This window comes from Fundulus heteroclitus, chromosome 22 (assembly GCF_011125445.2).
Source record: "Fundulus heteroclitus isolate FHET01 chromosome 22, MU-UCD_Fhet_4.1, whole genome shotgun sequence".
Taxonomy (NCBI): Eukaryota; Metazoa; Chordata; class Actinopteri; order Cyprinodontiformes; family Fundulidae; genus Fundulus; species Fundulus heteroclitus.
In genome coordinates this window covers 3,825,661-3,850,873 of record NC_046382.1, presented here as the reverse complement: position 1 = coordinate 3,850,873, position 25,213 = coordinate 3,825,661, and the positions used below count along the sequence as shown (strand labels likewise).

Genomic DNA, 25,213 nt, shown 5'->3' with positions numbered 1-25,213 from the left:
CTGAAGCTGCTGCCCCCGCGACCCGACCCCGGATAAGCGGAAGACAACGGACGGACGGACAGAGGTCCTGCTTTAGAAGATGCTTCTGGGAATTCAGTCAACTAATTAAACTAAATTCCTGAAACATCCAAAGAAAGTTAAAAAATAACTGATAATGGATGACAGAATCTTCACCAACATAAAGTCCTGAAACTGTGTGGAGGTCATTTTCAGTCTCAGAACCAGTCAGAAAAGGATCAGAAACTGTTGATCAGAGGTCCAGTCCTCTAGATGCATCTCCTCTGCTGAGCTGAGGAGTCCAGGAGTGTTGGAGCCTGGATGGAAGTTCTCCAGAACTGGACCTGGTTCCCCTGCTGCAGATAAATGTCAGAAAAAGACGCTTAAGTTGTGTCCAGGAAACCTTTAAAAGTTTGTTTTTAACTCTTGATACGTCTGAAAAACACAGCTTAGAGGATCAGTTTGATATTCAAGACTTAACCCTTATGTGGTGTTCGGGTCTGTGGGACCTGTTTTCATTTTTTACTGAAAGAAAAATGATACAATCAATTAATTTTTCAAGCTCAGATTCACTGGCCTTTGCTCATTTTGTGTGAAGAACATATATCAGAAAACAATTTTAATGACTACACGCTGTACACCCCCCCCCCCTACTAATTTCTATTACATATAAGATGTCCGGGTCCACTGGACCCGGGGCTAATTGAAGTGTGGAAGCTGATGTTCTGCGTACACAACACTCTTTTCCTCCTGTGTGGGCACATTTGACTTTCTGTGGTAATCTTTAGTTTCTCACACTCTTTCTGCTACAAATAGAGTAGATAGAGTATAAATATAGCTTTGCCAGTGTGGTTTCTTACAACAACCGATCAAGGTGGTCAAAATATACTATGCACAGAGGGCCCTGGAACTGATTTTGGAAGAGAGAGAAGTTTTTGATGATAATGTAGAGGGATAAGATTCAAAAGAAGAAGTCTCTGAATTTGAGGATCCCATTTCTGAAAAATTCAGAGTCTGACAGTGACTGAAGCAGGACGAGATTGAGCATCAGTCAGTTCCAAAATCAAGACAAGTTACCAGACCAGGCCGTCTCTGCAGCCAGCCACAGGGCCAAGAACAAGAAAGAACAACACATTAATCATGGAATAAGTGAAATTTTAAAATTGGATGGTCTCGCCCAAGAAAAGGGCCTCCCCGTAGGCTACCAATGTGATAAGGATGCAACTAGGACAACACAAATGGCAGTTACTCACACACAGGACATGGAGTTTTCTTTTCAGCTTTTCATACCAGATTCCATCCAGAAAATTATTCTTGACTGCACTAATTTGTGTTAATGTGTTTTTGGAGAGAGGTGGAAGGTAATGGACCAAACCCATTTACATGCCTACTTCGGGGTTCTTATCCTTCCTGGACTTTTCGAGTCAAAAGTCAAGTCAAGTCTTCCAAGTTTGCACACACGGGTTACACAACCCTGCTGTCCTATGTGCCAAATGAGGATTCAGGAGGAGAATGCAGGTGCCCTATCCACCCAACCTACAGAACCAGAATCTGCAAAGCCTGAAGTAAGTGGGATGCTGTTCCAGTACATGTTTGGCAACAAGAAGAATCAGTGCAAAGTGTGGAAGATGGAGAGAAAAAACAACATAGATGCATCAAGTGCAAAAAGTATGTCTGCAAAACAATTCAATTCAATTCAATTTTATTTATATAGCGCCAAATCATGAAACATGTCATCTCAAGGCACTTTACAAAGTCAAGTTCAATCATATTATACAGATTGGGTCAGATTATACAGATTGGTCAAAAATGTCCTATATAAGGAAACCAGTTGATTGCATCAAAGTCCCGACAAGCAGCAGTCACTCCTGGGGAACCGTAGAGCCACAGGGAGAGTCGTCTGCATTGTACATGGCTTTGCTGCAATCCCTCATACTGAGCAAGCATGAAGCGACAGTGGGAAGAAAAACCACCCATTAACGGGAAGGAAAAACCTCCGGCAGAACCGGGCTCAGTATGAACGGTCATCTGCCTCGACCGACTGGGGTTACAGAAGACAGAACAGAGACACAACAAGACAGACAAACAAGCACAGAAGCACACATTGATCTAGTAATCTGTTCTACATTAGATGGTAGTAGTGGGTGAGCCGTCTTCTCTGGATGATGTCACAGTTAACAGAACGCCAGACCAGGTGTACCTACTATGAAGAAAAAGAGAGAGAGCAAAAAGTTAAAAGCTGAAATGACGACAGTCATTTCAATGTAATACAATGCAAAACTGGAGAACAGTAGACTGAAGAACAGTAGAAATCAGTAGAGTGAGAAAATTAGACCCTGATGTCCTCCAGCAGCCTAGGCCTATCACAGCACAACTATAGAGATAGCTCAGGGTATGAGCCACTCTAACTATAAGCTTTGTCAAAAAGGAAAGTTTTAACATTAGTCTTAAAAATAGATAGGGTGTCTGCCTCACGGACCAAAACTGGGAGTTGGTTCCACAGGAGAGGAGCCTGATAGCTAAAGGATCTGCCTCCCATTCTACTTTTAGAGACTCTAGGAACCAGCAGCAGACCTGCAGTCTGAGAGCGAAGTGCTCTGTTAGGAACATACGGGGTAATCAGAGCTCTGATATATGGTGGAGCTTGATTATTAAGGGCTTTATACGTTAGAAGGAGAATTTTAAATTCTATTCTTGATTTAACAGGAAGCCAATGAAGGGAAGCTAAAATTGGAGAAATATGATCCCTCTTGTTGATTTTCATCAGAACTCTTGCCGCAGCATTTTGAATCAGCTGAAGACTTCGAACTGCATTTTGTGGACTTCCTGATAGTAAAGAATTACAATAGTCCAGCCTTGAAGTAACAAATGCATGGACTAGTTTTTCAGCATCACTCCTGGACAGAATGTTTCTAATTTTGGCGATATTCCGGAGGTGAAAAAAGGAAACTCTGGAAACCTGTTTAATATGGGATTTAAATGACATGTCTTGGTCGAAAACAACACCAAGATTTTTAACTTTATTACCAGAGGCCAAGTTAATGCCATCCAGATTAAGGGATTGATTAAGAACTTTATTTTTTGAAGACTCTGGCCCAAAGATTACAACTTCTGTCTTGTCAGAATTTAAATGCAGGAAATTTAAAGTCATCCAGCTTTTGATGTCATCAAGACATGACTGCAGTCGAAGTAACTGATTGGATTCATCAGGATTTATGGATAAATATAGCTGAGTGTCATCAGCATAACAGTGGAAATTAATCCCATGCTGTCTGATAATTTTGCCAATCGGAAGCATATATATAGTAAATAGAATTGGTCCAAGGACTGAACCCTGTGGTACTCCACAAGTGACCCTAGAGTTTGAGGAAGATTTATTATTAACATGAACAAACTGGAATCTGTCCGACAGATAAGATTTAAACCAGCCTAATGCTTTTCCCTTAATCCCTACAGTATGCTCAAGTCTTTGTAGGAGAATATTGTGATCAACTGTATCAAATGCAGCACTGAGATCTAACAGGACAAGTATAGACACAAGTCCATTATCTGAGGCCATGAGAATATCATTAGTGACCTTCACCAGAGCTGTTTCAGTGCTATGATGAGCTCTGAAGCCTGACTGAAACTCCTCAAGTAGGTCATTACTTTGTAAATGTTCACATAGTTGATTAGCAACTACTTTCTCAAGAATTTTAGATAAGAAAAGAAGATTAGATATAGGTCTGTAATTTACTAACTCATCTTGATCAAGAGATGGTTTCTTAAGTAAAGGTTTAATAACAGCTACTTTAAAAGCCTGTGGTACATATCCATTTACCAAGGATACATTAATCATGTCTAAAATAGGACCACTGATCAGAGGGAATACCTCCTTAAACAACTTGGTTGGGATTGGGTCTAACATACAGGTAGAAGGTTTAGATGAAGCTAAAATTTTAGATAGCTCAGAAAGCTCTACTGCTTTTAAACAGTTCAGACACTGCGCAGGTTCTAAAGATTCCTCCAATGCTGCCTCACTTACTGAGGATGAGGTAATCATGTTTGGGAGGATGCCAATTATTTTATTTTTAATGGAATCAATTTTATTTATGAAGAATCCCATAAAATCATTACTGCTAAGAGCTAAGGGAATGGATGGATCAACAGAGCTGTGGCTCTGAGTAAGTTTGGCAACTGTACTGAAGAGAAATCTAGGATTATTCTTATTCTCCTCAATTAATGATGAAAAATATGCTGCTCTAGCTCTGCGAAGGGTCTTGTTATACAACAATAGACTGTTCTTCCAGATTAGGTAGGATTCCTCTTGGTGTGTAGAGCGCCATTTTCTCTCCAATTTCCTAACATTGTGCTTCAAGGAACACAGCTCTGAATTAAACCAAGGAGCCAGCTTCCTGTGAATAATCACCTTCTTTTTCAAGGGAGCTACATTGTCTAATGCAGAACGCAATGACGAAGTCATACCGTTTACAAAGACATCTATTTGTGAATTGGAAGAAACAACATTGCTGCTATCTGCAGGGCATTTCTGCAATACGGAGGATATTAAAAAGGGGACAGACTCTTTAAGTTTTGATACAGCATTATCCGATAAAGATCTACTATAATGGAACCCTCTTTTGGGGGTGGAGAACTCAGTTAGATTAAACTCAAATGTTATTAAAAAATGATCAGATAGGACAGGGTTGTGAGGAAATACTGTTAATTCTTCACAATCAATGCCATATGTCAGAACAAGGTCTAAAGTATGGAGCCGAGAGTGCGTCGGTTCATGCACATTTTGAGCAAAACCAATTGAATCTAGGATAGTTTTAAAGGCTACACTAAGGTTATCACATTCTGTGTCAACATGGATGTTAAAATCACCCACTATAATAGCCTTATCAGTATTTAACACCAAATCAGATAAGAAATCTGACAACTCATCCAAAAACTGAGTGTAAGGGCCTGGTGGACGATACAAAACAACAAACAGAAGAGGTTTTATTGCTTTGCAGCTTGGATGAGGGAAACTGAGGGTTAAATGTTCAAAAGAACTGTAGTTATTAATTGGCCTGGGACTAATTAATAAATCAGACTGAAAGATAGTTGCCACTCCTCCTCCTCTTCCCACAGATCTGGGAATGTGGAAATTTGAATAATTGGAGGGAGTTGACTCATTTATACTAACGTAGTCCTCTTGTAGCCAGGTTTCTGTGAGACAAAACAAATCAATCTGTTTATCAGAAATCAATTCATTAACTAACAAAGTCTTTGGAGGGAGAGACCTTATATTTAATAGACCACATTTAATTGTTTTATTTTTAGGTTCAAGGTGAACCGTATTGATTTTTATTAGGTTTTTATGATTTGTTCCTTTTAGATAAGTTTTTGATCTGTTAAGTTTTGGCCGTGGGAAAGACACCGTCTCAATAGGATAATGGATGGGTAACACAGTAATGTGGTAAAACACAGTAAAACTCTACCCCTCATGTGTTGTACAGGCCATTGGCTAAAGGTCATAGGGCTGACGCCTTGTCTTAACTGATAGTTACTGTGAATTCAGTAGGCATTCACAGTTATTGAGATCCTCTTTCGCCTTTTTACTGTTTAAAGTTTGATTCGCTTCTCCTCCTACAGTTTTTCTCCGATTTTAACCATTCAACTTTTAAACTATTCAGCTTCTTCTGGAATCGATGGCTATATCTTTTTGTACTTATATCTTTTCAACTTTTTAAAATATTCAGCTTTTTCTGCAAAATTTCAGCTTTTTTTGTCCCATAGGAAATTAATGTAATTCACTAAAATTCCGCTCATTACTGTGAATGCAGTAGGCATTCACAGTTATTGAGATCCTCTTTCACCTTTTTACTGTTTAAAGTTTGATTCGCTTCTCCTCCTACAGTTTTTCTCCGATTTCAACCATTCAACTTTTAAACTATTCAGCTTCTTCTGGAATCGATGGCTATATCTTTTTGTACTTTTAACTTTTCAACTTTTTAAAATATTCAGCTTTTTCTGCAAATTTTCAGCTTTTTTTCTCCCATAGGAAATGAATGTAATTCACTAAAATTCCACTCATTTCAGCTGCTTTTTGACAGCTCACTGCTTCAGCCTACTTTCAGCTAGAAACGCCATTCAACTTTTAAAATGTAGTGATATCTTTCAGCTATTAAGGTATATTTCAGCTTTTTCATATCTTTTACCATTTTCATATAGTACCTCCTTAAAATAATTTAGGGTTTTCAAGAAATTCAGCAAATAACATGCGTTGCTATGGTCGTCAAGGAGGCAGTTATAGAGTGCGCACTCTAGAAATTCAACAATTTCTTCTTCTCCGAACAACTTCTTCTCACTCGCTCAATTTTCAACCTATCTACATAGCTTATACATCAAAACGCAGGAATTTTTGTCCGGATTCAGGAAATGTAACCCTCGTTGGTGAAGCATTTATAGTTTTTTCACAAATCACCTCAGACCGCCAACAAGTCTAAACCCTCCTCATTCATTTCCAATGGAGCGATTTTGAAAAACGACACCTGAAAATTCCAAACAACACATATTTTTAAATTGTTGCTATTCCTAAACCGTTTAGGAGTGTGAGTGTGTGAGTGAGTTTCCATGACGACGGAACTCTGAGGGCCAGAGGGAGACGCTCCATTGGGATAAAATGGCAACTTTCGACGCCCACTGCAGTGGCTGTGATTAATGTAGAAATCTGAAATTTGCACAGTCACTTCCTCTTAACATTTTATATTTTGCAAGTGATTATCAGGCACGTGTGAATTTTCTGTCACTTTTTGGATTTCACATGCTTTCCTATTGGGCCTTTGCTTCCAACAGGACCTGGCATGATGCCCAGACACGACCCAATTGGCCAATACAGCACCACCCACCTGTAGGAAATGGCGCTACACGTCATTTTGGTCAAATGTTGAGTTCTGGGCCCAGATGTGGTGAGGCTGAGTTTCTAAAGGAGGCCAATCTGTCCCATGAACTTTGGTCACGTTTGGTGACAATAAGTATTGGCACCCCTATTTGAGGCACTTCCCAGTACAGGATTTGGACCAAACTAACAGAGTACCATCATACGGTGATACTGAACACAACCATGTTAGCTGCTAACGGTTAGCATGTTGCTAACTGGAAGTAGCTCTAGGAAGGTCTCACCAACTTCTGCTTCACAGAGTCTGTACTTCCTTTAGAGAGAAAGCTCCACAAGAAATTTGGCCTACGTCGCATAAAGCATCTCCAAGCTATGAGGTGTCAAACATCCAATGCTTTTCAATGGGGGGCGAAACCCCTTATACTCCTAGAAATGCAGACCCACATATGGCTACAGTATAATCAAGTTTGAAATTCTACTTTTGCTTTGTTAAACGATTCAGTGTTTAGAATGAGTTAGGAGATGTTTGGTGCCATTCCCTCAGTTTTTTTTCTTCTTCTAATCATTCAGCTATTGTTCTTTCATGTTCAAATTCTTCAACTATTTCAAATTCTTTAACTTTTTCAACTTCTTCAATGCTTTTCAGCTATTTTTTCTCTTCTTCAAAGAACTTCTGCATCTTTTGCTCAATCATTCAGCTTACTGCATTCACAGTGCATTTTCGCAGGAAATGCAAATTTTTCTAGTTTCAGCTGCTTTTTGACAGGTTACTGCTTCAGCCTACTTTTAGCTAGAAACGCCATTCAACTTTTAAAATGTAGTGATATCTTTCAGCTATTATGGTATATTTCAGCTTTTTCATATCTTTTACCATTTTCATATACTACCTCCTTAAAATAATTTTGGCTTTTCAAGAAATTCAACATGCGTTGCTATGGTCGTCAAGGAGGCAGTTATAGAGTGCACACTAGAAATTAAACAAATTCTTCTTCTCCGAACAACTTCTTCTCACTCGCTCAATTTTCAACCTATCCACATAAATTATACATCAAAACGTAGGAATTTTTGTCTGGATTCAGGAAATGTAACCCTCATTGGTGTAGCATTTATAGATTTTTCGCAAATCACCTCAGAGCGACACAAACCCGAAACCTCCCCCATTCATTTCCTATGGAGCGGTTTTGAAAAATGACGTCTGAAAATCCAGAACATCACACGTTTTCGCATCGTCGCTACTCCTAAACCGTTTGATGTACAGGTATGGGACTTTCACACATGAATGTCCCAACCCTTCTGGCACTCACAAAAAAAGGATTTTTTTGGATAACTGTTACGGTTTTGCCGCAGGAACAATTTGTTCGGGAGTAGCGAATGTGCAAAATCCTGAAAATGCTTTACAGCTGCATTTTTCCACATGAACCACTTTTTTACATCGTCGCTGTGCCTACACCGATTTTTGTACAAACATAAAAATGAGCACCATAGTCCTCAAAAGCCTGCTGATACTCACAGTGAAAAAATTATTTTGATATCTCTTATACTTTTTCAGCTACAGCAATTTGTTCGGGACCGTTTTTAGAGGATTTCTGAAATTCCTTAAAAATCCCCTTTATATCATAATTTTTTACGCCTTTATTAAAATATTTCCAGCAAAAACCGATAGCAAGTTTTCTTCCCCTATCCGTTAAGAAATAAACGCAGAAAAAATTACGTATCTACCATTTACGGATCAGGAGATATGAAGTGTTGTGCGAGGCATTGTTCTCCATTATAATCCTATGGGACATAGTCTGAGCAAAGTGTCTGCATTTCAGTAGACTGGCATGCAGCAGAGGTGTGAGTGAGTTTCCATGACGAAGGAACTCTGCTGGCCAGAGGTTACTAGGTCAGGCACAGGCTCCATTCGGATAGAATGGTAATTTTCGACGCCCACTGCAGTGGCTGTGATGAATGTAGGAATCTGAAATTCGCACAGTCACTTCCTCTTAACATTCTTAAATTTTCAAGCAATTATGAGGCATGTGTCACTTTTCTGTCACATTTTGGATTTCACATGCTTTCCTATTGGGCCTTTGCTTCCAATAGGACCTGGCATGATGCCCAGAGACGACCCAATTGGGCAATACAGCACCACCCACCTGTGGGAAATGGCGCTACACACCATTTTGGTCATATGTTGAGTTCTGGGCCCAGATGTGGTGAGGCTGAGTTGCTAAAGGAGGCCAATCTGACCCATGACCTTTGGTGACATTAAGTATTGGCACCCCTTTTTGAGGCACTTCCCAGTACATGATTTGGACCAAACTAACAGAGTACCATGACACGGTGATACTGAACATAACCCTGTTAGTGGCTAACGGTTAGCATGTTGCTAACTGGAAGTAGCTCTAGGAAGGTCCTACAAACTTCTGCTTTACAGAGTCTGTACCTCCTTTATACAGTATGCTCCACAATAATTTGGGCCTCGTCGCATAAAGCATCTCCAAATTAGCAGGTGTCAAACATCCAATGCTTTTCATTGGGGGCAAAACCCCTTATACTCCTAGAAATGCAGGCCCACATATGGCTACAGTATATTCAAGTTTGAAATTCTACTTCTGCTTTGTTAAACGATTCAGTGTTTAGAATGAGTTAGGAAATGTTTGGTGCCATTCCCTCAGTTTTTCTTCTTCTAATCATTCAGCTATTGTTCTTTCATGTTCAAATTCTTCAACTCTTTCAAATTCTTCAACTTTTTCAACTTCTTCAATGCTTTTCATTAATTTTTTCTCTTCAAAGAACTTCTGCATCTTTTGCTCAATCATTCAGCTTACTGCATTCACAGTGCATTTTCGCAGGAAATGCAAATTTTTCTAGTTATATATGTGTTCATATAGCTTGTGTTGTGGACCTGAATGGGTTAAATTTCTGAGTTCAAAGAACTAAAAGTCAGTAATTTTGGAAAAACCTCGCTTAAGGTGTACATTTGTTTCCACTCCTATCATGATTTTTATTATAATTAATTTGCTTTATTATGTTTTAAATAACCAAATATTTTGTTCATACAACTTGAAATTGGGATGAAGTAACATTTGTTCAGTATTTTTACATAAAAGTGTTTGATTGTGAGGCATTAAAAAGCCCAAAATGAAGACCCACAAACATAGGCTGAGTAACAACAATATGAACACCACACAAGGGTTAAATATATTTAAACATTATTTAGTCACGGTGTAGTTGTTAAAAACCTAATGAGCCGCTGCTCCAGTCAGTTAAATCTACTCATTATGTTAACTTCAGTTTATTTCTATAGCACCAATTCTCACTTTCTAAAGTCAGATTCAAGCAGATTATACTTTCTATGTTAGATGGTAACAGCTGATGATCTGCCTACCCTGGATAAACCTGATGGTGTTTAGCAGAACCTGCTGCCTGTTCTCTGGGCGGTTCTGGTCGGGCTTCCTGTGGCTCTAACGTGTCCGTGAACTCTTCCAGGGTAAAGATGGCGCCGTGTCTCACCGTGTGGCAGAGCTGCAGGTCGCTCTGATGGAGAAGGAGGCGCAGGTCCTGCAGCTGAAGGAGGAGCTGGAGGCGACCGCCAGCAAAGGGGACGGCGCTCCAACACGGGTCAGAACCTCCTTCACTAGTCGGACATTTCCCAGAGCGGCTCGTCGAGGTTCTGCTGTCATTTATAGACGCAGCAGGTTGTTCTGACTTTGTTTGGCCCCCAGTTGGTGTTTCTGTGAAAATTTGGCCAACCAGCCCTGGTGACTCGTTCAGATGCTGACTTTTTATTTTTCGATGGTTTTCTGCAACATTAACCAGAAAACCTCGGATGTTAAAATGAAATACAGTGTTTGAGTGTTGATACGTCTCAGAGTATCAATTTATGACGACCATAATTTCTACGGACCGACGTTTAGAATGGTGGATAAATAAAATAAATTAAATAAAAACTGTGGCATGTTCTAATGATATTAATCATAATAACAAATAACTTGCTGAAAACTGCGGGTCACCAGACTGCTGATCCAGACGGAGCACCAAGCCTTTTTCTCTGCAGTTAGACGGTCCAAACAGTTCTGGTTCTGTCATTTCTTACATGACTAGAACTGAAATTATGTAAATGATCCTTTCTGCTGACCCTGATGCCTAATGACCCAGAGACCGGTACCAGTGGTTCTACAGGAAGTACTATGGGTCACACTCCTGACTCCAAGCTAAAGTTAACTGGACCCGTTCTCTCTGTTAAAGAAAGATGGCCTCCAGAACCTCTGATGTTCTGCTGTTGACCTGTAGCTGAAGGCTCAGCTTCAGGTCCGGTTTCCTCCTGCTCAGCACCGACTACTTCACATCGGGTCCTGATGGTCCGATTCACGTTTTAGGAGGGTGACAGCTGCAGAATAAACTAAGATTATAGCTACGTCTCCTGTTTTCTGTGTTTCTGCCCACAGACCAACCAGAACCAGAGTTCTGATCCTGTGGCTGAGGAACCAAGCGGTGGAACCAGCGCCTCAAACCCAGAACCGAGGGTGACCAGAGCGTCGCTCAGCAGCCGGGTGAGCTCAGCCTGTTTGACCCGGTGTAGGAGAAACGGTACCCTAAACCATCCATGTCTGTGACAATCATGCCACCTCTGACCTCTCAGGGCTCGTCTGGCTTCCCGTCGGTTCTGGAGTCCTCCGAGATCTCCACGGAGGGCGGCAGAACCAGCCGGTTCCCCCGACCCGAGCTGGAGATCTCCTTCAGCCCCCTGCAGCCCAACCGCATGGCGCTGAGGCGGCAGGGCGAGCAGAACCCCGTCACCGTCAAGATCTCACGCTCGGCACGCAAGAGGAAGAGCGGCGAGATGGAGAAGGTAGGCGGGCCGATCCAAACCCAGATTGAGAAGGTAGGCGGGCCGACCCGAACCCAGATGGAGAAGGTAGGCGGGCCGACCCGAACCCAGATGGAGAAGGTAGGCGGGCCGACCCAAACCCAGATGGAGAAGGTAGGCGAGCCGACCCGAACCCAGATGGAGAAGGTAGGCGGGCCGACCCAGATGAAGAAGGTAGGCGGGCCCAACCCAAACCCAGATGGAGAAGGTAGGTGGGCCTGACCCGAACCCAGATGGAGAAGGTAGGAGGGCCGACCCAAACCCGGATGGAGAAGGTAGGCGGGCCGACCCAGATGAAGAAGGTAGGCGGGCCGACCCAAACCCAGATGGAGAAGGTAGGCGGGCCGACCCAAACCCAGATGGAGAAGGTAGGCGGGCCGACCCAAATCCAGAGGGAGAAGGTAGGCGGGCCGACCCAAACCCAGATGGAGAAGGTAGACGGGCCGACCAGGATGAAGAAGGTAGGCGGGCCCGACCCAAACCCAGATGGAGAAGGTAGGCGGGCCGACCCAGACCCAGATGGAGAAGGTAGGCGGGCCGACCCAAACCCAGATAGAGAAGGTAGGCGGGCCAACCCAAAATGGAGACTGAAGGAGGGACAGTACATGAAGGTCGCTGTGAGAAACCATGGATCCACAGGAAGCTGCTGCTCTGCTGTGACTAGTTCAGACCAGCAGCAGAGCAGACGGTCCGGTTCTGAGCAGCAGGTCCGGTCAGGTGTCTGCAGAACATGTTGGTTCTCTGGAGACCCGGGTAGCTGCCAGTCCACAGCTTCCTGTTTCAGATCCTCATTCAGGTATCTGTCAGTGTCCTGACTTCCTGGTTCTGTTTGGTTCTTCCTACTAAAGAAAAAGGTTCTGGGTTCTGAGCGGCGGACCTGGACCTGGACTAGACCCGGTCTGTAGTCCGTTTCCTCCTCCTGACCTCCTTCAGCCTGTTTATTCTCAGTAACGCCTCCAGCCTGCAGTGCTGCCCCCTGGTGGAGTGGAGGAGGCAGCAGGCCGAGCTCAGCGTTACGTCTTTAAAGTACTTCTTGATTCTGAGATCATACAAGTTGCTATATGTTAGAAAGTTCACATATCATCATGACCCGAGAAATTTGTTTTAAAAAAATTGATGAAAAAGTGGATTTTTAAGGCTTTTTAGCTCAAGGCTCATAAAAAAATGTTGCATGACCGATGACGTAATTTGTAGGCAAGCGTTGATCTGTTGACATGGTAACAAGATACTTCCTGGTTGCAAACTCGCTTTCTCAAACACAAATAGACGGAGCAAACATGGCTAAAAAGTGTGTGGCTTATGGTTGGTCAAATACCAACAAGGATAATGTCTCGTTACACACATTTCCGAACCCGAAAAGTCCCGGTGTTGTGCGAAATTCAGTCCCCTGTGAAAATCTGTTCCCCTCTGTGTCAGGAGCGCGCATTGCAGCCAGAGAGGCGGGGTTTCACGGCGCTTCTGATCGGTGATCAGTCTGTCACAGCTTTAGTTCCAGCGCTGTTAAGCCTTTGAAAAGCGATTTTATCTGATAAAGCTTGATGTAACATAGCAAAGTGTCTTTATTTATTTATCCTTCAACGCTTCCTTTTCCTGGTGGAGATTCTCTTCAATCAGTTTTTTCTTTATTCTCTTTGGCCTTTAGCAGCAAACCAGCCAATAGATTTAACACTCTTCATGTGTTTGGGGAAAAATGAGCTGCTATAAGTAAACTTTCTGCACCAAATGCAATCCAAGGTCTACTTACTCTGTTCATGGAAATGAGTTCATCAAGGACGGCACATCAGACGAGGCAGACTCCACCCAGTGGGCCGTCAGGCTGAGCATCGTTTGGTTTAAATGTATCGATGTTAGAGAGCGACATCAACGGTCTACATAGCTAACACGCTAGCTGCTGTTAGCTCGACTCACACTGCGTCAGCGCTGCGCCCCTCCTTCCAGCCTCAGAGCCTGGAGGGCCGGTTCTGAACAGATCCCTGGTTCTGTTGGGATCTGGGTCCAGGAGACACTGGGATAGAATAGAAACGCATGTTTGCATTTCTATTTTAGGGAGATGTTAGCTGCAGCCATCCTCAGATGTCCAGCATGTGTCTTCCAGAAAAGTCCAGAAACTCTCGCTTAGAGTGAAAAAAGGTCAGCTTTTACTCCACTGCTACATTCCTGTGGCTTTAATCTTTTACGGCTTTATTCGACTTACTGCGCGGTTCTATTGGGCTTTTCTGGTTCTGAAGCTCCAGCCTGTTGGTACTAGTCTCCACTTCAAGGTTCATCTTCTTTGAAGAAGATGAGAAGGTAGCAGGGAGAACAGTCCATGGTGGGGGTGTGAGGGGTCCCTGATGATGTTACGGGCTCGGGACACACAGCGCTGTGATGAGATCTCCTTAATGAAGGGGAGAGGAGCCCCGATGGTCCCTTCTGCTGTCCTCACCACTCTCCTCACGTTCTTCCAGCCGGAGGCACTGCAGCCTCCACCTGACACAGAGAGACAGCTGGTCAGAATGCTCTCTATGGTGCTTCTGTAGAAGGTCATGAGGATGGGCGGGGCAGGTGGACTCTCCTCATCCTCCACAGAAAGTACAGTCGTTTCTGTGCCCTCTTCACCAGTGACGTGGTGTTCACAGACCAGGTGAGGTTGTCTGTGATGTGCACCCCCAGGAACTTGGTGCTGCTGACCACCTCCACAGCTGTGTTGTTGATGAGCAGTGGAGTGTGGTGAGGCCGGTTCTTCCTGAAGTCGACGATGATCTCCGTCTTCTCCACGTTCAGGATCAGGCTGTTGTCTCTGCACCAGCCCACCAGCTGCTCCACCTCCTCTCTGTAGTCTTGATCGTTGTCGTCTCTGATCAGGCCCACCACTGTTGTGTCGTCTGCAAACTTCACGACGTGATTGGTGGTGAACCTGGGGACGCAGTCGTGTGTCATCAGGGTGAACAGCAGGGGGCTCAGGACGCAGCCCTGAGGGGAGCCCGTGCTGAGGGTGACGACATCAGGGGTGTTCTGTCCGACCCGGACCGACTGAGGTCTGTTGGTCAGGAAGTCTAGCACCCAGTTGCGAAGGGGTGTGCCCAGATTTTCTAGTTTTCCCACCAGATGTTGAGGGATGATGGTGTTGAACGCTGAACTGAAGTCCAGGAACAGCATCCGCACGTGCTCGTTCTTCTCCTCCAGGTGTGCTAGGCTCAGGTGAAGAGCAGAGGAGATGGCGTCCTCAGTGGAGCGGTTCCGTCGGTAGGCAAACTGGCATGGGTCGAGTGTAGATGGGAGACTGGAGACGATGTGTTCCTTTACCAGCCTTTCAAAGCACTTCATCATGATGGGAGTCAGTGCAACAGGCCGGTAGTCGTTGAAACTGGTGACTTGAGGTTTCTTTGGCACCGGAATGATGGAGGCAGACTTGAAGCATGCTGGCACTGTGGCTTGGTCCAGCGAGGTGTTAAAAATGTCTGTGAGGACACCAGCCAACTGACCTGCACACTCCTTGAGCACCCGCCCAGGTATGTTGTCAGGACCTGGGGCCTTCTGTGGGTTGACTCTTCTCAAAGTCTTCCACACGTCGGCGGTCTCTAGGCAGATAAAAAGGTCTGCAGCTAATAATCATGAGCTCGATGTCCAGAGAACAAAAACTTGTGACTAATCTAGCATTTTTACACCAGGTGTTATTGATGTAGACGCAGAGACCGCCTCCTCGTGTCTTACCGCTGAGTTCTTTGTTTCTGTCGGCGTGGAAAGTAGCTAGCCCCTCCAGGCTAACGGCGTGGTCTGTGATTTCTGGTGTGAGCCATGCTTCGGTCAGGATCAGAGCGCAGCAGTCTCTAAACTCCGTCTTTGCAGAGAGCCCGAGTTGTAGGTGGTCTATTTTGTTACCCAGTGAGCGGACAGCAAGATGGTTGGCAGCTGCGGTCTGAATGGGTTAGCCTTTAGCTTAGCTGCTAAGCCTACACGGCAACCGCACTTCTTGGGCCGGCTGCACCGCTTTCGCTTCGCTCTCCACCGGACATATATATATATATATATATATATATATATATATATATATATATATATATATATATATATATATATATATATATATATATATATATATATATATATATATATATATATATACACAACCCCCGGGGGCCTGTGAGGCAGCGGACTTGACTTCCTAGAATATAGATCATTAGGAGCTCTGGTTGCTTTGCTGTTTCTGTTGTAGGATGTGACCTTTGACCTGTAGGAAATGTTTTAGAGTTCAGAACCTGGAACGGAGGTGACCTTTGACACCTGAAGCTCTGTATTCAGAGCTTAAAATCAGTTTGATTCTCAGGATGTAACCAAACATTTCAGGCAGCTTGGTCAGAAACTCTTCCCTGAATCCACCAAGGAACTGAACTGGTTCCTAAACCGACTCCAGTCCTCATTTAACTCTACATGTGAATAAATCTGGACTGAACACATGTCTGTTGGACTTTATGGTCTCAGTGGGTCCATCTTTAGGTCCATCAGGTGAAATTATTTAACACTGAAGCTGGAGGAGGTTCGGTTCTGTTCCGTTTGAGGACGTTTCTGCTCATGTTCTCAGCTCTGGTCTTCAGTTTCTGGTTTTTACTGGAGTAGAAGAGAAATACTCTGATTCAAAGTTAACATTTAATCTGCAGAATATGACCAGATTAAAGCTGCTTTTAACCAAATTCTTGTTGTTTTTTAAGTCTCACATCTTCAGGAGGAGTAAACGAGCAACAACACCTAAGGTACCGTTTGCTTTTCTCTAGTTAGAACCACGTTCCCATCCAGAACCCCTCAGAACCATTTCACCATCAGTCTCCATCATCATCTGCCATGTTTGGTGTTTCCATCTCCTGATCACCATCAGTCGTTAGTTTAACGCCTCCAGCAGCAGAGAAACCATCCGGTTCTGTCCATTAAGGCCCAGGCTGTTGAACCGACTGGGTTCAGCCGGTCTGCCGGTACCGGCGCCGGTCCAGGCTTCCTACGCCGTCCTGACAGGTTCTGACGTCTGGAGGAAAACTTTCTGATTTCTCTCCTAAATTGACTTTATAACTAAATGGATCATCACTATAAATGGATTTTTTTGTGAAGAATCAACAACAAGTGGGACTCAATCATGAAGTGGAACGAAATTTATTGGATATTTCAAACTTTAACTAATTAAAAAACTGAAAAATTGGGTGTGCAAAACTAATCAGCCCCCTTGAGTTAATACTTTGCAGCGCCGCCTTTTGCTGCGATTACAGCTGCAGGTCGCTTGGCGTATTTTTGCCCATTCCTCCTTGCAAAGCTGATAGAGCTCAGTGAGGTTAGATGAAGAGCATTTGTGAACAGTTTTCAGTTCTTTCCACAGATTCTTAAGTAATTTCCCTCTGGGATTATTAAAGTATGTCTGATTCTCGATTGGATTCAGGTCTGGACTTTGACTAGGCCATTCTAACACCTGGATATGTTTATTTGTGAATCATTCCGTTGTAGATTTTGCTTTGTTTTGGATCATTATTTTGTTGGAAGACAAGTCTCCGTCCCAGTCTCAGGTCTTCTTCAGACTCCAACAGGTTTTCTTCCAGAATTGTCCTGTTTTTGGCTCCATCCATCCTCCCATTAATTTTAAACATCCTCCATGTCCCTGCTGAAGAAGAGCAAGCCCAAACCATGATGCTGCCACCACCATGTTTGACAGTGGGGACGGTGCATTCAGGGTGATGAGCTGTGTTGCTTTTACACCAAGTTTAGCCACTGAACAAAAGACTAAAAGTTTAATCTCAGCAGCTTTACAAACATCGGGACATCAGTGTTGTGCAATTACACACCGTTTTAAAGTTATTTAATAAATAACTCTGTTATTGTCTGGTGAATATCGGCTCTAGAGCTGATATCAGGACAATAGATGAAAAGGATTAATTCGAGCACTGATCTTTTTACAGCAAACTCTGCACACATGGAATAAGGAGTGACAACTTCTCTTCAAGTTCATGAATTTATTAAGAGCCCACCTGCCGCTGTGAATCATGATGCCTTGCTCATGGTCCGTTTCTGTGTCAGCAGGAGGAAGTGGGGAGTGAGAACCGAAGGAACACCAGAACCAAGCTCACCCCAAAGAAAGCAGAGGTACCGGCCAGAACCAAACAGCTGAACTGGTCACCTGGAGACAAAGAGCTGATCTGTTGTACTTCTGTGGTCAGAGCTCTTCCTCAGGTTGTCGGTTTGACTCCCAGAGCAGCAGGAAGGACGGCACGCTGCAGAAGATCGGAGACTTCCTGCAGAGCTCCCCGACTCTGCTGGGCTCCAAAGGTCAGAAACGTGCGACAAGAACCCAGAACCAGGACCGGTGGGCTGAAGCTCACCAGAGTCAGAAACGGGTTTTACTTTATTATCAGAGGCTAATTTAATGCCGTCCAGATTAAGAAGTTAATTCTCTGTGTGGTTATGAGGCAGAACCAGCTGTCATCAGTGATTATTGCCTCTGGTTCTGTTTGCTTCACGCTGGGCGACCCGTGTTCCTGCAGCCAAGAAGATGATGAGCCGGGTCAGCGGCCGTCTGGACCCAGACTCAGCAGCCGCCTCTTCCTCCCTCAGCCTGAGGGCCAAGAGGGGCAGAAAGAAACTCTACAGACCTGAAATCTCCTGCCCCATGGACATGCCCCCCCACCCGGTAAGAGCCCTGAACCGACAACCTCAGCAAACTGCAGGAGAACCAGCAGAACCCAGACCTCAGTCAACCAGGCCGGTTTTATTAGACCTGTTAGTTCATCATCAGTTCTTCTTTCCTCCTCTGGTGGATCTGCTGAGGGTCCAGACCTGTTCCCTGACTGACCATCAGCTAAATTAAATAACTAAAATGAATTCAATAAATGATGTTTGATCTGATGGCTGATAGCTGCTGCCTGTAGTAAAGTTCTTTATAGCCCCGACATGCAGGATTTAACCCACCCAGAACCAACTGGTCAGGGTCAAAGTAACCACTGAACACAAAAATGTGTTCTCTTTATATTAAAGTTAAATGAAACAGTATTATAATTGTTTTTAGCAATCAAATAAATGGATATGGAACAAGTTTAATGAGTGGCTGACCCCATGTCTGCTTTTCACAAGGCAAGGCAAATTTATGTGTATATCACATTTCAGTACAGAGACAATGCAAAGTGCATTACATGATTAAAATACAGGGGAAAAAAATAAAACAGAATAAAAGCAAGTAGGAATAAAATGTAGAAACAAAATAAAACATGGAGAATAGAAACTAAAAGGAAACATTAAAAACAGTTGGACTACAAACTTAAACTAATTATATTTCAGTAAAACAGTTTAACTAGAACAATCATAATCCTAAACAAATGTGTTTTTAATCTTGATTTAAAGGAACTCAGGCTTTCAGCACTTTTACAGTTTTCTGGGAGTTTGTTCCAGATAATTGGAGCATAGGAACTAAATGCTGCTTCTCCTTGTTTAGTTCTGGTTCTGGTTCTGGTTCTAGGTATGCAGAGCAGGCTGGAGCCAGAAGACCTGAGTGGTCTGGATGGTTTATACGCTGATAACAAGTCTGTGATGTATTTAGGAGCTAAGCCATTTAAGGATTTATAGACTAACAGAAGTATTTTAAAGTCTATTCTCTGAGATACAGGGAGCCAGTGTAAGGACTTTAGAACTGGGGTTATGTGCTTTACTTTCTTAGTCTTAGTGAGGACGCGGGCAGCAGCGTTCTGGATCAGCTGCAGCTGTCTGATCCACTTTTTAGGAAGACCTGTGAAAACACCGTTGCAGTGATCAATTCTACTAAAAATAAACGCATGGATTAGTTTTTCCAAATCCTGCTGAGACATCAGTCCTTTAATCCTGGAAATGTTCTCCAGGTGATAGAAAGCTGACCTTGTAACTGTCTTTAGGTGCTTTTGGAGGTTCAGGTCTGAGTCCATCACTACTCCCAGATTTCAGGCCTGATCAGTGGTTCCTAGCTGAAGCAGCTGAAGCTGTGTGCTAACTTTTGATCTCTCCTCTATTGGTCCAAATATTATTACTTCTGTTTTGTTTTTATTCAATTGAAGAAAATTTTGGCACATCCACGCATTGATTTCTTCTAGGCATTTACTCAGTGCTTGAATTGGTTCATAGTCACCTGGTGACATGGTGATGTAGAGCTGTGTGTCGTCTGCATAGTGATGGTAGCTGATGTTATTATTTTTTATTATCTGAGCTAGAGGGAGCATGTAGATATTGAATAGGAGGGGACCCAGGATGGACCCTTGGACATCTCTGATGTAAAGTTACCTACTGATACAAAAAATTCCCTGTCCTTTAAGTAGGATTTAAACCAGTGGAGAGCTGTACCAGAGAGGCCGACCCAGTTCTCCAGGCGTTCTAACAGGATGGAGTGATCGACAGTATCAAATGCTGCACTGAGGTTCAATAGAACCAGCACGGTGGTTCTTCCACAGTCTATATTTATATGGATGTCATCAAACACCTTGATAAGGGCGGTCTCTGTACTGTGGTGAGCACGGAAGCCTGACTGGAAAACATCAAAGCGGCTGGTCGTTGTTAAGAAGGTGTTTAATTGTTGAAACACAGCTTTTTCAATAATCTTACTGATAAAGGGGAGGTTTGAGATGGGCCTGTAGGTCTGGAGTAGTATTTTGTCTAAAGAGGAACTTAGCTGCTGAATGATCTGCTCTAAGCTTTTGTAGTTTATGAGGCTGAAATTGGGACATTTTGTCAGGATAAGTCCCAGTTGGATACAGCTTTGGTTCTAGAGTTGGTATGGTAGTACAAAGTGATCCTCTAATTTTTAGGATTTTCTCAGTGAAGAAGTTAGCAAATTCATTGCAGGCCCTGGTGGAGTGGAGTTTCGAAGCTACGGACACAGGAGGATTTGTTAATCTGTCGGCTGTGGCAAATAAGATACGAGCATTATTAATGTTTTTGTTGATGATCTCAGAGAAGAAAGATTCTCTTGCATTTTTCAGTTGTAAGTTATATCTGTAAAGTCTCTCTTTATAGATGTCATAGTGAACCTGAAGTTTAGTCTTTCTCCACCTGTGTTCAGCTTTTCGACATTCCCTTTTTTCACCTCTAACTGCTGGAGCATTTCTCAAAGGAGATTTTTACTTCCCGGAAAAAACTTTCACTTTAACTGGAGCAATGCAGTCAATGATGTCTGAGACTTTAGAATGAAAGTGTAAAAGTTAAGGCGTCCCACATTAATTAAACAGTGACCTCCTATCTGTGATATGCATTGATATGACTAAGATCATTTAAAAAGTTTGATGTGGACTTGGGATGCCTGTAAACATTCAGAAAAACATAGTTGGCTCTCCAGGTAAAGAGCCCGGTGTAAACTGTTCAAAAGAGAGAAATTTTCCCAAAAACACTTTTTTACACTTTAGTGAATCATTAAACAATGTTGCTACTCCTCCACCTTTCCTTTGCTGTCTGCTCTCACAAAGAAAATTGTAGTGTGGAGGTGTCGACTCCAACAGAATAACTTCTTCATTAGATTCATGTAACCATGTTTCTGTTAAAAACATTACATCAAGATTATTGTCAATAATGAAGTCATTAATTAAAAGGGATTTTCCTGACAGAGATCTAATATTTAATAAACCCAGTTTATATGACTTAGTGGTTAATGATGTCTCTGTGGCAGGTTTCATCTGACAGTTTATGACTTTTAAGTATTTGTTCCTGTTTAATCTTTTGTTTTTCCTATTTCTGCCACGTATTATCACAGATATTCCATAATCTCCAGCAAAAGGCCCAAGCTGATGCTGGAAACTGTCATGTCTGATAAACGTGCGGCCAGGGCCCAATCTGTATCACAGCGAAGTAATCTGAAGGTCCTCAGCACCAGAATGTTCCGTGATACGTAGAGGAGGAGGATCTGAGGCTCTGAGGCCTTTGGAAAATCCTGGTTTAGTCACAGCAGAATGGCTATGTGGAAAGGATGTCATCTGTAGGCCAATCTTAAATACTTTGTTCATGTTGTGAGAAAATTCCAGAAAAGGAACGTCTGGGCTTTGTGGAGAAGAAGGGGAGGCGGGTCCAGTCTAGACCGGTGTTTGTGACGATGGAGGTTCTTGGTCCTCTCTTTGTCCTGCTGAGATCTGGGATGAATCCTCCTGTAGCTCTGACAAAGCCTCTTTCTGTGTCATCTTTCTGTCCATCTTTATCTTGGCTTGTTCGGGCTGCACTGGGCTTATCATTTGTTTTGGCACTGGATGTACTTTGTTTTGGGACAATGCTGATGGTGCATGGTTCACAGAATAGAAGATGTTTGAAATCAGCTGTTTGTTTAGCATCAGAATTCTGGAAAAAATCTAATCTCCACAATTAACGGGCGCATGAGGGCCGCTGAGAAACACCTTGACATTCAGGCCATCAACTAAGTTCATCAGACGAATGTAATCCTCTTTCAATACTTCTGATTTTCTTATCCGGGTGACGTCGCCCAGGGCTTCAGCTTGTATTATGTGTTTTTCCAAGGTCGGGCGTTCTTTCAACATCTTTGGAAGGATGTCTGATATATCAGACACCAGGCTACAGTTCCTGTCGTTATAAATCAACACCTCTGTGTTTTTCTTGTTACAGAAATGTTTAATCCCATTTACAGATCCATTGCATAGTATCAGGATCCTTGGTCCTGTGGCTTGCTTTTTCTCTGGTAGCTTAGAGTGAAGATTGTTGACATACGTCTGATTGATGTCATGATCCTCCTGGGTCACATTTTGGAGCGGAGCGTATCTGTTTAGTAACGGAATTCCGACATTTCCAGCAGGTTTACTCCTATCATTTGTTGTGAGAACAGACTGTTGTTGTTTCCCTTGTCTTGGGACACTTCTCTTTAGTATCGGCCAGTTTCCTTTGTCTAGGTGGTGGGTTTCGTTGATCCCTTGGTCTTGCACCCAGAGTGGTCCAGGGATTCTCATTTTCCTCAGGGAACTGAGTTGCTGGGCTGATGGTCACCGTTCTGAATCACAGGCAGCGTTGTTTAATTTCCATACGCGGCGTTTACATCATTATTCACATCAAGAAGTAATCAACCCAATCTCAGCTTGAATGAACTAAATCCCTGCAGAGTGATCACAGCCGTGGACCTGAGACGCTGAAACTGCACTTCTGGTTCTGGTTCCTCCAAGCTGCTGCTAGAACCCAGCGGTTCTGGTTCTGGTTCCTCCCAGCAGCTGCTAGAACCCAGCGGCTCTGGTTCTGGTTCCTCCCAGCAGCTGCTAGAACCCAGTGGTTCTGCCTCTTTAGCTCCGACTGGATCTGGTTAAAGTGACGTTCTGATGGCTGAAGACCTTTAAACCTCAGATGTTTAACCTCCTGCCAACGTTGACGCCTTTCCTTTTATCTGCAGATGATCAACCAGGAGACGGACGGCGAGGGCCAGAGCGACCATGACATCATCAAACGGCGCCTGCGCAGCAGAGTGGCTAAGTCCTAGCGCTGCCCTCCAGAACGTTACTGTAGAAATGAAGCTGCTGGTGACGGATCGTTGTTCTGAGACGCATTTATTGGGTCGGTTCTGTGGAGGCCGACCCGTTAACACTAACCAGCATTTAGAAGTTCATGTTTCACTTTATTAACCAGCAATGGTTCATCTCTAATGTGCAATCTGCTCTAACTTCACCTCCTAGAACACTTTGTGGAACGTTTAACGGTTCTGCTGCAAAGTCTCACTTTAACCTGAATCATTATGTTCTGACGGGTCATCCGGTCTCATCAGAGTCCAGAACCATCATGTCCAGGAAACCATCTGTTCCCAGAACCATGATCCTGGCCGGGTTCTCCTCCTGGTTCCTCTGAGAAGAAGCCTGCAAACCAGATGATTAAAGTTCTCACGTTCCTCCTCCACACTGTGGAGAACCGTGAATTTAGACGTTTCTGTCAGAGATGGTAGAAAGCCTCGCCTTGCTTGACCTTCGCTGATCTAACCAAACATGGATGGACTGATGCATGTGGGTTCTAAGCAGGTACCGCTTACAGAGTTCTCCAAGGTGTGTTTTTCATGGTCTGAGCTGCTGACATGTGATGAAGGCTCAGATAAAGACCTCACCTTTACACCTGGATCCTTTATTCACCTGTAATACAGTGAACCCTCGCTACATAACGGTTCACCTTTCACGGTCTCCCTGCTGTGTTCTGCGTTCTGATTGGCTAAACAGTCTCTCCGCTTCTTCTCTACCTGTGTGTCAATAACTTTGCAGTTTAATATCTACACGTACGTAAAACAGCCAAATTTAAGTTTGCAAATTCTCTTGCAATTTCAAGTTTCTCTAAAATCAACCGGAGGCTCGCTTAACGAGATCCATCACTCTGCCGTAGATCCGTCAGTCTGCCGTAGATCCGTCACTCTGCCGTAGATCCGTCAGTCTGCCGTAGATCCATCAGTCTGCCGTAGATCCATCACTCTGCCGTAGATCCGTCAGTCTGCCGTAGATCCGTCAGTCTGCCGTAGATCCACCAGTCTGCCGTAGATCCGTCAGTCTGCCGTAGATCCGTCAGTCTGCCGTAGATCCATCACTCTGCCGTAGATCCGTCAGTCTGCCGTAGATCCATCACTCTGCCGTAGATCCGTCAGTCTGCCGTAGATCCGTCAGTCTGCCGTAGATCCACCAGTCTGCCGTAGATCCATCAGTCTGCCGTAGATCCGTCAGTCTGCCGTAGATCCATCACTCTGCCGTAGATCCGTCAGTCTGCCGTAGATCCGTCAGTCTGCCGTAGATCCACCAGTCTGCCGTAGATCCACCAGTCTGTCGTAGATCCACCAGTCTGCCGTAGATCCGTCAGTCTGCCATAGATCCAGCTGTGAATCTAAACAGCTTGGAGGAGACGGCTTTACTGACATGACTCTGGATGACATTAATGCCCTGATTGATACAGACCTGGCAGAAGTGAAAAAGTCACCAAGCGATGATGAAGAGAAGAGGAAGAAGAGGACACAAGTGTGGATGAAGATGAAGAGGAGGATGGACTAACACTTGGTCGCTTAGCAACAATGCTGAGAATGGCCGCTGAACTTCAGCGAGCAGCTCAGGAATGGGAGCCTTTGATGAGCCGTTCATTACGGTTCTCAGACATAATCCATGGTGGCATGTCGGTTTATAAGAATCTTTTTGCCCAGAAGTAAAAAGAGCGACAACAACTACCGATAACTTTGTTCTTCTCCCTAAAAACTCACCTGCATCACAGCTTTAGAAGAAAAAACGCTACAGAGCGGAGTCAGGATGCAGCGGCTCAGTCAGAAGAGCAGTGAAACACACGGGAGTCACTATTTGTCCTGCTGGACTTTCTATTATTTTATAATCATTTTTCATTTTCTCCTGTTCTAATCCAATGACTCTGGTCGCGGGTGGGGCGGTGCTGATCTCCACAATTTGAAGCCTTCAGTTCGTATTGATGATTAAAATCATTATTTTGTAAAGAAAAACGTTTGTACAGTAGCTACTTTTATATGTTAAACAAATGCTTGGGCCTGTAAAAAGGTTTTGTTCTTTTGTTTCATTGTATAA

General features: G+C 43.6%; 1 protein-coding gene across 1 annotated transcript in view; it reads left to right on the top strand.

Moving 5' to 3' along the window:
- Positions 1-24,828, top strand: part of LOC105923922 (kinesin-like protein KIF20B) — an 81,807-nt gene extending 56,979 nt beyond the window's left edge. The window contains exons 49-56 of the mRNA XM_036125906.1: positions 10,337-10,468; positions 11,296-11,400; positions 11,490-11,699; positions 16,406-16,447; positions 17,751-17,816; positions 17,891-17,999; positions 18,215-18,360; positions 23,059-24,828. Coding sequence (XP_035981799.1) covers positions 10,337-10,468; positions 11,296-11,400; positions 11,490-11,699; positions 16,406-16,447; positions 17,751-17,816; positions 17,891-17,999; positions 18,215-18,360; positions 23,059-23,145 — 897 coding nt within the window. The 3' untranslated portion in view covers positions 23,146-24,828. The remainder of the gene's footprint in view (positions 1-10,336; positions 10,469-11,295; positions 11,401-11,489; positions 11,700-16,405; positions 16,448-17,750; positions 17,817-17,890; positions 18,000-18,214; positions 18,361-23,058) is intronic.
- The last annotated feature ends 385 nt before the right edge of the window (positions 24,829-25,213 follow it).